Below are 13,118 nucleotides of genomic sequence, written 5' to 3' on the forward strand. Positions count from 1 at the left end.
CGATTCTCTCGTAAATTGGCCCGTTCTATACCGTCCCTGTCATCTGACGGTTAATGGCCTCTTCGTTTGCGAGGGCAAGGAGGGCGCGCTATTCCTTGTCTCCCCAGTTATTCATCTTTACAGAGTCTGTCAGGTTTACACTTCCCTCTTGCTACTAGCTGCTCGCTAATTCCTGCTATCAGCTGTTTCCTGTTCATTCACCACCAGTGGCTCGCACGTGCGGCGTCATCAACAGCTCCTCCCACAAGTCTTCAACAGCCTCTCCTGTTGCGGAAGGCCGCCTCGGTCTGTTTAAACTAAAAGGGTTCCGCCAATATGACTACCCTACGAGGCGGAAAACTGGGCTCCTCTGACCAACTCACCTTTCCGCCTCTGTGTGTATAAATGCTCGCAGCTGGCCGGCAAAGCGGCCCAACATTCGCGGAAAATCTGGCAGTGTAAAAAGGGCTAGTGGCAAGCAGCAAAGGGCCACAGGCTGGAGTCAAACCCAGGCCACTGTGGCAACAGCCTTATACATGGGGCGCCTGCACTCTCCACTGAGCCACTGACACCCCAGTGGAATGATGTTAACTATTTTCATGTTGTTTGGTCTGGAGTGATAAGTTGCAGATGTATGTTAATGATTTTGAAATCCCGTAACTAACCTTTTTCACTAATGTCATGTCAATATCATTATAATCCGTGGATCTTTTGTTTTTACATTTTTTTTTAACAATATCCACTGCTGTAAGAGACCCTGGACAGGTTGCCTAACTATGGCAGGGCCAACACATAGAGACAGACAACCATTCACACTCACATTCACACCTATGGACAGTTTAGAGTCACCAGTTAACCTATTCCCAACTTGCATGTCTTTGGATTGTGGTAGGAAGCCGGCGTACCCGGAGAAAACCCTGCTGTCACAGGGAGAACATGCAAACTCCTCACAGAAGGGCTCCCTCCTGGGACCGAACCAGGAACCCTCTTGCTGTGAAGCGACAGTGCTAACCACCACGCCACCCATTATCATTATTATTATTATCAATGAAATACTTTTTTATAATACTGTTTAGTATATCCCAGATTCGTCTTATATTGTTTGTGTTATCATTTACTGCTCATTATTATTATTATTATTTATTGCTGTTTCTTGTATTTTTTGTACTTTTTTTGCATGCCTATTTTTTAAGTTTATTAGATACTGAAATCTTTAATCTGACTCTTTCCCTTGACTGCTGTAACACTGGAATTTCTCAATTGTGGGATCAATAAAGGTGTATCTTATCTTATCTTAATTTCTTATAGAAATCTTACTTGCTTGATCTTATAACATTAGTTTTTATATTTTTTATATTTATTTTCTGCCTCATTAATTCTGTGTTTTATAAAATCTCTGTAAAGTGTATTTTCCTTTTTGCAGGCATTTTGTAATCCCTTGGTGATCCATAGACAATATGTATATTTTAGTTTTCTGCTATGTTGTTTGAGTGGAGAATTTTTATCATATAACGACCTGAATGTTTTGTATGCACTGTCAATGTCTTTTTCTTGTTATATCATATCCCAGTTTTGTGACAGTAAATCATTCTTTAGTGCATATATTGATTAGTCTGACCTCACTTGTCTGTATTCTGTTTTTATGTCTGGTTGATTCTTGAAGTTGCTATGATAAATTGTAAAAACTGGTGGGTGATCACTAATGTGACCTATTAATAATCTGCTTACTATTTTGTTTTCAATGTCATTGGTGAAAATATTATCCATTAGAGTGGGACAATGTGATGTTATTCTGCTGGGTCTGGTGTTTTTTTTTTTATATAGGCTCATACTGTACATTGTATTGATGAATTAATCTATCATTTTGTGCTTAAACAAGACAATATTGAAGTCTCCGCAAATGAAAATTGCTTTGTGACTCATTTTTGAAAATGTATTCTCCATCCATTCATTAAATAGTTAAATACTAGAGCCTGGTGCTCTATATGTACAATATAATGAAACAATAATTAATCCATATCCATCATAGTTGTACGATGGATAAACATAAGACTTGACTGCTACCTGCAAAAAAAGTCCCATATTTACCAGCCTCAACATTAAAGTGATTAACAAATGAATGCATCAGTAGTTTTATTTGATCTGAAATGGACCTTTCTGAATGATGAGTAGCCTACTTTTACTTTTTGTTACTCTTGTACTTTTACCTGAGGAAAAGATGTGAGTACTTCCACCGGCACTGCAGCCCTTTGTCAAATCAGTCCATTAGCTCGATGCTAACACATAATAGGAATTATCAGTAAGGCACTACAGAAAATAAGCATCCCCATAATATTATCCTTACAAATGATGCATTTTTTCAAATGCTTAACAGAAAAAGAAATATGAGCTCATAAATTCCCCATGTTCACTGGAAACGAACTAATAGCATCTGACTTCTGTCCTTGTGTCCACTTGTAATTGTTAAAGATGAGAGTGCTATATGGTTTTGTGTTAGCCATGTTATATACAGAAAATGAATTAATATGATTTTACATGAAATGGAGTTGAATGGTAATAGTGCTTGCAGCATTACAAGACTATCTGGGCATTGATAGTCATCACCGGAAATTATATGAAAATAGTAAAAAAAAACAACAACATAAAAATCAAAGAGGCGTATCCAATAACTATATGAAAGGACAACTATTTTCATAGACACATCGCTTCGTACTTGAAGCGCTGCCCACTGCTATGTCTACCGCGCCAGGAATTACTTTTACAGTGTGATTGGCTCCTTCTCTCTCACCAGACATCGTACAACTCACACGATTGGATCACAGATGCGGGTTTGGCGCGTGGTTGCAATTCCTGATCTCCAATTGGCCCGAAACATGGAAGACTTGGTAGCGCCGCATGTTGTCTGAGCTGCGATTGGACAGGAAACTAGGTGCTTTTGTGCAGGGTGTACGCTGCCCAGTCATGGTCTTATAAAAATACAATACTACCGGACTATTAGAGACTGGTGAGCCGGATACAAGTAGCCTACCAACGAGGTAGTGACTCTTCCCATATCTAGAGTAAACTTCACACAGGTAAGAAGCATCGTGTATCATCTGCAACTTCATATTTTTAATCCATAAGAAAGCACATAAGAAAATGTCATGGCATTTGTGTTTCTCTCTGTGTTCGAATCGTCTGTTTAGAAGAAGCCTGTTATCACGGGTGTCTTTGTGAAATCTTAATTCAAACATAAATGTTAACTCACACAGCTACCACTTTTCTAACACAGTCGTTTTGCAAATGTGAGACACAAGCCAGCCTGTGTTAAATTAAGCTGCTGTTTGTGTATTCTACCCCCATGAGTTGGAAACAAGGACGCCGGTCCGTCAACCATTTGGTCCGGGTTGCTATGTAGCTGGCTGAAATCATCTTGCTGTTTCTATGTATCCTAGCGAATTCGGTGTCCTGCGAAGGGATTTTGTCCAACTAACCTCTTTTAAACCCATGCCCACATACTATTTTTGGCAACAAACCAGTCGTTTCTTACGTAATTGACGCTTCAATGCGATAAAGTCTAACGGGTTAAAGGTTGGTCGTACACGACTCAATTGCAGGAAATCCCGTTACCCTTTTACCCAGTTTCGTCCGTATCTTGTCCCATGCACAAACTTTATGTAGCTGTTTAGGTAGGTATAATAAGCAATACAAGCTAAGAGCTACCTAGGTGTCAAACTTGAGACATAAGGAGCTACCGTTGGCAACTTTCAGTGTAGTTTGTTGTCTTTTTTCCCGTCAACCTTAGCTAGTGGCGTGTAACGTACAACGAGACCGTTTAGTTGATGATAGTTTGGTAACGTTACACGTAATAGTGTCTCAACCACTGCAGTGGTTGTCTTACAACTAGTTAAATTATCTTTAAATAACGTACCAGTTGGTCAGTATTCTCAATAACCTTGCCAGATAGCTAACCTTACTTTAGCTTAATAACGTAAGCTGTAAGATCTCCACGCTAACATTGGAACAACAACGCGAGCTCAGTGTCTCATAATGTTACCCAATGTCAGATGTTGCTTTGAAGCTCCAGTGTTGTTAGCTTGGTTTCAATTTACAGAGAAGTTATCAAACTGTAGTGTTCTGGAAACATGTTAAAGTGGCGGAAAAGCTAATTTGTGTGAGGGTGCTCCATGTTCTAAAATGGCTTGTGCTCTGTGATGGTGTTTAACGTTAGCATGAACTTACTGGATGGTACTAGTATTATTCAGACAGAGTAAGTATGATGCACCATGATCCACTTAATTTTATGACAGTTAAGGTTTTGGGAGATGTGGGCTGTGCATGTGTAGCTCTGAGTAGTGATGTGTGTAAGTATGATGCACCATGATCCACTTAATTTTATGACAGTTAAGGTTTTGGGAGATTTGGGCTGTGCATGTGTAGCTCTGTGTGTGTGTGTGTGTGTGTGTATGTGTGTAAAATATCTGCTGGCCTATTTATTCATTCATTCCAACATAAGCAGTAAGGAGGCATCGCAGGCATTTGGTTAATTACTATAGTAATCCCAACAAGGAAAACACACAACTTATTTATCAGTTTATTAAAATACTGAACATGAAACCTCTTCTTAACCCATTCAGGATGCCAGGATCAGCACCAATCAGTTGTTTGGGCCCATGGCCCAAAGATGTGGGTATCATTGCCATGGAACTGTACTTCCCGTCCCAGTATGTGGACCAGGCTGAGCTGGAGCAATTAGACTGTGTGCCAGCTGGTAAATACACTGTGGGCCTGGGCCAAGCTCGCATGGGCTTCTGTTCAGATCGCGAGGACATCAACTCTTTGTGCCTCACAGTGGTCCAGAGGCTGATGGAGAGGAATGACCTCTCTTATGACAGTGTGGGTCGACTGGAGGTCGGCACTGAGACCATCATTGACAAGTCCAAATCTGTCAAGACAGTTCTCATGCAGCTGTTTGAGGACTCTGGCAATACAGATGTGGAGGGCATTGACACCACAAATGCCTGCTACGGAGGTACAGCTGCACTCTTCAATGCTGTCAACTGGGTGGAGTCCAGCTCATGGGATGGTGAGTAAACAAAGTTGTGTAGTGTTGATGTCTTTTCAGTATTACATTGTTTGCAGCTGTGGCTCCGGAGGCAGAGTGTAGAGAAGACGCTTTTGTACATAAAAAAATCCTGCCATTGCCCTTCTGCTCATGTTTCATTTCTGCAGGGCGTTATGCTTTGGTTGTTGCCGGTGACATTGCTGTCTACGCCACAGGAAGTGCCCGGCCTACAGGGGGTGCAGGTGCAGTGGCCATGCTGGTTGGGCCTAATGCTCCTCTGGCCTTTGAACGAGGTCAGTGAAGTGGTAACTGTTGTTGTGCACAATTAGTCAGGCAGCACACTTAAGTGACTGACATAATATCATATTAAGCTGATCCCACCATTCAAATGTTTACTCATTACTTAACTTTTGTAGCAGGTCACTGATTTAATTTTCTTGGCTGTTCAGTACAGAGACTAATGTCGTTAGGTACTTAGAAGGAACCTGTTGATAAGAGCCAGGCTCTCTGTAGTCTTCTGTAATTTTCTTTTCCTTGACAGTTGAGTGACTTTTACAGTGTGCATAGGTTAGATAAGTTATTGTTTGTGTTTATTTTACACTCAAATACAAAAACCTAGCTCTGTTATCCAGGAAGAGTTTATTAAAAGCAATACTTATAGGTGAGCATAAGACAAAAATTAATCAGTGAAAAGATGTTTTAAAGTTTAGCTAGCTTGGTGTAGACTGTGCAGTCATTTATAGATAGGAGTTATACAAAAGGGTTGAACTGAGGAGCCATCTGCTGTGACTGTGGTGCAGGTCTGCGAGGAACCCATATGCAGCATGCATATGACTTCTACAAGCCAGACCTGGTGTCAGAGTATCCTGTGGTCGATGGCAAGCTGTCAATAGAGTGCTATCTAAGTGCCTTGGACCGCTGCTACTCTGTGTATCGCAACAAGATCCACGCACAGTGGCAAAGAGGTGGGTTGAACTGTTGTCTGTAACCAATATAGACTGATCCTCCCAACTTATTGAAGTATATATGTAAGAAATAGTACAACACCAGGAGCCAAAGTTAGCCATCATCAGAGTACAGCTTTGAATTAAGCACCTGGACAGGAAAGATGTGCCTGTGTTTTGCATACTTATCTTACAAAAGCCCCGTTTCCACCATGCAGTCCAATACGGTTCAGTTCAGTTCATACACATTTCTTCCATTGTGAAAAGTTTTGGATGGTGCCAATGGAACTGTTCCGAATAACAATATTAGTGGATGGTCACTCTTGCTCAGGGCTGAGTTGTGGCTGGTTATGAAGCTTATGTAACTTCTGAACCCACTGTTCATGCAGTGTCTTATATTAGTAAACTATAACTATAAAATAAAAGGATGTTTTGCAGCCTCTAGCACGGTGAGTGCATCTTCAAGCACTTAAAAATATATACGTATATATCAACTGGATTATGTGAACTGCATATATTCTAAACCTCACTTGGAGAAAAAAAATAGGTTATGGAGTGTCGTTCCTGTGGGCTACAGCAACACTAAACCCCTGCGCTTGCCTGAGAAGGACTAAATACAAAGACCTGGTATTTTTAAATATCCCATCAAGAGAGACTCTCACTGCAGCCTGTTCTATTTTGTTCTGAAAATGTTAGCATGCAACCCTGTTCTGTGGATAAATGAGGTGCAGACTTCCCTCTGTGTCACTGGTGATGAGGAAATACAGCCAGTGCTGGACGGAGCAGTGAGTGACAACAACCCCGCCCACATTTAGCAGTACTGTTTGCAATGGAAACGTTAAACAGACCTAGGGTCTACGTACCATGTCTGAAAGGTTACTTTTGGTTCCAAAGGTACCATACCGAAAGTGTTTGGTGGAGACGGGGCTAAAGTGACTCATTCAGTCTCATTACTGCCCCATGTAATTATTCATCTGAAGACCTTTTTTTAAAACTCCTACAAATGCCATTCTAATGTTCCAGCAGAAAACCCCATGACAATTGCTACATAATAAGAGTAGTTGTAATATTACAATTGACAGTTAGAGTGTGATGCTTATTCTTTACCTGTTGTATTTTTTAGTCAAAGTACGTTTGTGTTGGAAAGGTGTTGTTGCTGTCATGCATATGGACAAGAGTGTAGTGGAGGGACTGGTCAGATAATAGCCTGATTACAGTAGCTAAGAGGGTTTAGGACATTACCTGCTTGGTATGCTAATAAGTTTACCTCAGTTCAGTGACCATGAAGTAGTTTAATGAGATGAGCCTTAAACCTGACATGTCAACATGTACAACATCTGAGAACACGGGGCTATTAAAGACAGATTAGGAACCATTCACAAGCAGCACAACATTTTCACCTCTACTCTTGTGCTTTGGCAGCGCAAAGACACTATACACCAGCTCTGTTATGTTCCTGACTTTAGCCCTATTCGGACGGGATTAGTTTTACATAGGTACTTGGGGTAAAGTAATACTTACCAGAGATTTTAGTCCCGTCCGAATGTGCCATGTCAGTAATCATTACCGCACGATGTCAGTAAAGATTACCGCGACTTTTACCTTCTGTAAAAGGGTCCAGGACAATTACCTCAGGTAATACTAATCCCGTGCGAATAGACCAGCAGTAAATATGTGTGTTAGGGCTGTCAAAAAAAAAAAATCGAAGTTAGAAATATATTCGAAAATATATATTTTTTTTTTTTATAAGTTCGAACCTAAATTTGATAATTCGAATATCATTAATAATTAATTAATACTATCAATAATGTTGTATATCACGGCGAATCCCGTTCCGGACACAGAGGGAGGGAGAGTCGCCGACGGAGGAGCCCGCTGCACCAACACCACCCACTGCGCTGTCCGCGATGTGTGACCTGTTCGGGGAGACATACAGGGAGAGTGGTGCACCTGCTGCCNTGGGGGTTTTTTGTAAAAAAAAAAAAAAAAAGAAAAATAATAATACTAATACTACTACTACTAATAATAAATTCTATTATTATTCGAACTCTACTAAATTAATTTGAAAATATTCGAACTCAATTTCATGGTGCTTTTGACAGTCCTATCATATGCACATGACGGCAGGAGGGGACGGCGGTGCGTGAATGGATTTACCCCTCCCACTTGTGGTAGTTTTACTGAGATTTCTTATCCCGTGCGAATCGGCCATTAATGTTACTGACGTCCTGTGGTAAAGTGACATTACCCCACGTGCCCAGGTAAAACTAATCCCGTCCGAATAGTGCTTTTGACATGAGCTTTGTCATGTTGGTAATTTCTATCTAGCGCCGCGTGCATGGTGAAGAGGTTGGAGGAGAGGTGCAACAAGATAAGAGCTGTATTCAGATAAAGCATAGCAAGGTGAATTGTTGGCATTTGGGTGAAAACTGTTCCCATTACTCTTTGCAGCTACACCATTGCAATGGAAGTCACTGTATTAGTCTTGAGACCAAGCAAGGCAAGTAACATAGATTTAAAACAGGAAACAGTGTTTTCTAGGCTGACGTGGTCTAATCATTCTTCTTTTTGACAGAGGGCTCAGAGAAGCGTTTCAGCTTGGATGACTTTGGCTATCTAGTCTTCCATTCCCCATACTGCAAGCTGGTCCAGAAGTCATTGGCTAGACTGATGTTGAATGACTTTGTGAGCCACCCCTGCCCCAACACTGAGACGGGACCCTTCACAGGTCTTGATGCCTTCAGGTACACTCAGAATAAAACAGAGCCTGTTTATACCTGGTATTAACATGCGTCTTGGGTGATCAGTTGACCGTTCTAAATACAAGTGTAAATGACCACCAAGATGCATTGTGATCAGATGTTAGAGGAGGTCTGGGCCTCCTATGGTCAACTTCTTTCAGCAATGTGAATGCTAATTTGTTCGGGGCCACATTGAACAGTGCTCCACTGGATAAGAAAACTTTTGGTGGTGCAGTTGCACAGACACAGTTCAACAGTTGAACATCTGCCTGGTTATCACCAGCTAACTGCCGCAGCGACTATTAAACAGTCCCAACAGACTCTCACATTGAAAATGGCTTAACTCTGTTTTTAAACTCATTATTGACCGCATTAGTTTCCCAGCAGCACTTGTTTCATGATAAAGTAGAACAGCGTTCTACTTAGACTTCTGTCTTTTCTTTATTAGAAGGCCATATTTTAGCCTTGCAGGTGTTGCATACTGCAAACTTGTTATCCTCCTCTGACACTTTAATAAAATTCCATACATGGTCTAGGTTGCCCGTATGAAAGCCCTTTCTGATGATACCAAACACATCATTGTGCTGTCATCCCATCACGCTGTAAATACAGATCAGTTGTCTACGATATAAAAAAGTAAGTAGTAAAAGTAATCAAAGTACTTTACTACGTTACTTTTTTTTAAAGTAACCAGTTTCTTTACTGCGTTACTCTCTTAGTAAAGTAACTCAAGTACTTTTAAAGTACTTCCAACGTTACTCCCTGAGAAAAGTAACTCAAGCACTTTTAAAGTACTTTTGAGTATTCTACATTTTCTGTTGGGCAATGGACCACAGGGCGCTAAGCCTACATTTTTTTGTCTCCAAAATTAAAGTTATGGACCACTTGCCCTTCACTGAGATACAATTCTCTCATCACAGCCGTCACTTTGACCAGTAGAAACACAGAACGATCTGCTGCCGTAGACAGCTGTAGACAATCACTTGAGCAGTAGTTGATATATTGGGGCACTTATGTGTTCGGTGAAAACATGGCATAACCTCTCCATTTTAAGTGTGCAGTTGTCCATTTTAAGTTTATTCTGGATTTCTGACAGCAAGTAATAAAGTAACTTGTTATCCGGATTTGATTAATATTGTGGCGCATGGTCAAGCCATTATTACTGTTTATGGGGGACTGAACACTTTTCTGATGTTTAACCTTTTCATTACCTTAATAATAACATTCTCATGCCCGGGCCACACTTCCTGCTTGAGCAGTGTGTGTGCATCCCAGTACCTCTACTTTTGTTTTTGTTTTGTTTTTTGGTATGGCCTGAAATAACTGTAGACATTCACTGTACTCACTCAACAAAAGTAACTTCTTTACTAACAAGTTAGCACAAGTACAATTCAGTTATTCGATGATAACACTTTGGTTGCTAATCACACATTTGTTTAATGCAGAGATGTACAGCCAGAACAGACCTTCTTTGACCGGGATGTGGAGAAGGCCTTCATGAAGGCCAGTGCAGATCTGTTTGAGAAGAAGACCAAGCCCTCCCTGCTGATCTCCAACCAGAATGGAAACATGTACACCCCCTCTGTCTATGGCTGCCTGGCATCACTCATTTCACAGTACGTCTCAGTAGTTGGGATTCCATCCAGATGTAGTGCAAATTTTAGGTGTGTGTGTGTGTGTGTGTGTGTGTGTGTGTGTGTGTGTGTCTGTGTGTGTGTCTGTGTGTGTGTCTGTGTGTGTGTCTGTGTACCCTCCAGAAGAGTGTATTTTAATGTTATTGGTGAGATCTTCAAACAACAGTAATTTATTACTGGAGTTTGTTGTAGATTAACAGAAGTCACTGTGAGCTAACCACTTTTGATCTGCAAAATTACTACTCTAAATCTTGGCATGGCTGATTAAAATAGTTGAAAAATCTTGGTGTTGTAGTATATAAGGAAAGTCTTTGTTGCCTGTGTTGTAGACACACACCTTCACAGATAGCAGGAGAGAGGATTGGAGTTTTCTCCTATGGTTCAGGATTTGCTGCTACTCTGTATTCTCTCAGAGTCACACAAGACCACACACCTGGTAAGTCAACAATGGTTCAATTCAGTTGTGTGATGTGGATGAAATTAGAATGTATACTCATTATAAAATTTTAGAGACGAATAATAGTGTGTTTTTCCATGTGATTTGTTGACTGTTTGTTTCAGGATCTGGTCTGGACAAACTTGTTTCCAGCCTAAGTGACCTGAAGGTCAGACTGGACTCAAGGAAGAAGGTGTCACCTGCTGTCTTCTCTGAGAACATGAAGCTGAGAGAGGAGACACATCACTTAGGTATGACTCTGCTGTCACTGCTGCTCATGTCTGATTCTGCCAGTCTAATTGGTTATTTACACTGACAATTGCAAGTCTGTCAGAAATTAGAAGGGGATTAAGCTGTCTGGGATTTTTTTTTTTTAAACACATTAAAGTTTTTTGGGGTGCATAGTCGAGTAAGGGATAATGCCTGATGAGGTGTCCATTATCAGGCTGATGTGGAGGCATAAACCATCTGATGCACAGTTTCCAAAGAAAAAAAAAATAGAACATTCATTTATACTTTAATATTTTTGCAATTCAATTTTATTTATAAAGCCCAATATCATAAATCACAATTAGCCTCAGAGGGCTTTACAGCATACGACATCCCTCTGTCCTTTGGACCCTTGTAGGGGGGAAAAAGAAATTGTAGAAACCTCAGGAAGAGCAACTGAGGAGGGATCCCTCTTCCAGGACAGACAGGCGTGCAATAGATGTCGTACAGAACAGATCAACACAATAAAGTTGCTGTAATCCATATGACAAAGTGATACATAGGGAGAGGGAGGGACAGAGAGAGAAACTGACAGAGAGACTGAGATGCAGGGCAGACAGTAATGATAATAGCTACAATAACATTAATTTTAGTAATAATATTACAATAATGATAACAGTAATTGTGGTAGCATATGTTGTAAGTATATATTAATATATGATAGGAAATGTATGTGACAATAAACCATATGTGTATAATAATAGAAGTATAACTAATAATAACAGCAGTAGTCAGAGGCATCAGGCAAGACCACGGCAGCAGCACAACCACGACGCACCATCCAGGCGTAGCTGTGATACGAGGGAACTTGCGAGACAGTGGAGCACAAAGGCTCCGGAGAAGAAGCAGAGTTGGTGGCATGCAGTAAAGCTGAGTTAGTGATTTGCAGTAATAGGACCAACCAAGCTTTCTGTCCTTTTCCAAATCTCTTTAATGTTACCACAGAAATAAGGAAGAAGCAAACCTGGCTGACGTTTACCTGACTTGATGTCTACTTGATGTAGCTATGCATTAGCTAGCTGGTTAGCTAGATCTTTAACATTAGCTTACTTTATTTACTTGACATTATACAATGTAACCTGTCCATTAAGATTGTGACAGTACTCCAGTAACATGTCTTAACCATCCTCAAAATTTGTTTTTCTTTCCAACCATTTTTAACCAGCTCATGTAGAATATTTCACGCATCTCATACAGTTTTCACAGAACAGACCATCCCATCTTTTATATCTGCATTCCATCTGACTTTCAATATGAAAAGCAGTGAATAATTTACTTGGTTTTTAAAATTATATCAAAGTCAACTCAACATTTCATCCCAAGATATTTAATGTTCAAACTCATAAACTTTATTGCTTTTTGTAAAATATACTCTTATTCTGAATTTGAAGCCTGCAATGCGTCACCAAAAAGTAACAACAAAAGACTGGAAAAGTTGTGGAATGCTCACAAAAAACAGTTGGGAACTAGGCTTGTGCTGATTTCCGGTTTAACCAGTTCGGTCCGGTTTAAGAGCTCCACCCGGTTTAATTCGCGTCAACCGGATAAACCGGGGAAAAAAAAAAGAAAAAAAAAAAGCTTTTCACATCAGCCGCGTGTCAAGGGACTATATTCAGCTTATCTTGCATTGTAACATGGATTATGACAACTTAATGAGATTTATGTTTGTTTATAAATGAAGTGGAGGAGCCTACAAGTGTTTTGTTTAGTCTTTAGTCGGCTGAAAATGTTCAAACTGGCACAAGCCTATTAGGAACAGTCCACAGGTTAACTGGTAACAGATTAAATAGGATATAGTATCTCTCCGTCCTGCATCGAAGAGAGAGGAGCCATCCACCACAGTTTTTTTGGTCCATCAAGGTGTTGTGCAGTGGATGACCTGGGTTGTTCACGATGGCCTCGGACATCTTCAGTGTGCATCTCTCCACCACCTCCTCCAGTGTGTCCAACCTGACTCCAATCACAGAGCCAGCTCTTTTGACTAGTTTGTCCAGCCGCCTTGCATCTTTGTGTCTGATGCTTCCTCCCCAGCAGACTGCAGCATAAAACAACACACTTGCCACCACAGAC

General features: G+C 40.6%; 1 protein-coding gene across 1 annotated transcript in view; it reads left to right on the forward strand.

Annotated features, from left to right (window-relative positions):
• The first annotated feature begins 2,903 nt into the window (after window positions 1-2,903).
• The window catches only part of hmgcs1 (3-hydroxy-3-methylglutaryl-CoA synthase 1 (soluble)), a 24,546-nt gene continuing 14,331 nt past the window's right edge, over window positions 2,904-13,118 (forward strand). Inside the window, exons 1-8 of the mRNA XM_050052810.1 lie at window positions 2,904-3,053; window positions 4,596-5,044; window positions 5,191-5,316; window positions 5,824-5,988; window positions 8,543-8,711; window positions 10,154-10,324; window positions 10,672-10,778; window positions 10,904-11,029. Of these exons, the coding sequence (XP_049908767.1) occupies window positions 4,597-5,044; window positions 5,191-5,316; window positions 5,824-5,988; window positions 8,543-8,711; window positions 10,154-10,324; window positions 10,672-10,778; window positions 10,904-11,029 (1,312 nt within the window). The 5' untranslated portion in view covers window positions 2,904-3,053; window position 4,596. The remainder of the gene's footprint in view (window positions 3,054-4,595; window positions 5,045-5,190; window positions 5,317-5,823; window positions 5,989-8,542; window positions 8,712-10,153; window positions 10,325-10,671; window positions 10,779-10,903; window positions 11,030-13,118) is intronic.

This window comes from Epinephelus moara, chromosome 9 (genome assembly GCF_006386435.1).
Source record: "Epinephelus moara isolate mb chromosome 9, YSFRI_EMoa_1.0, whole genome shotgun sequence".
NCBI classification, from domain to species: Eukaryota; Metazoa; Chordata; class Actinopteri; order Perciformes; family Serranidae; genus Epinephelus; species Epinephelus moara.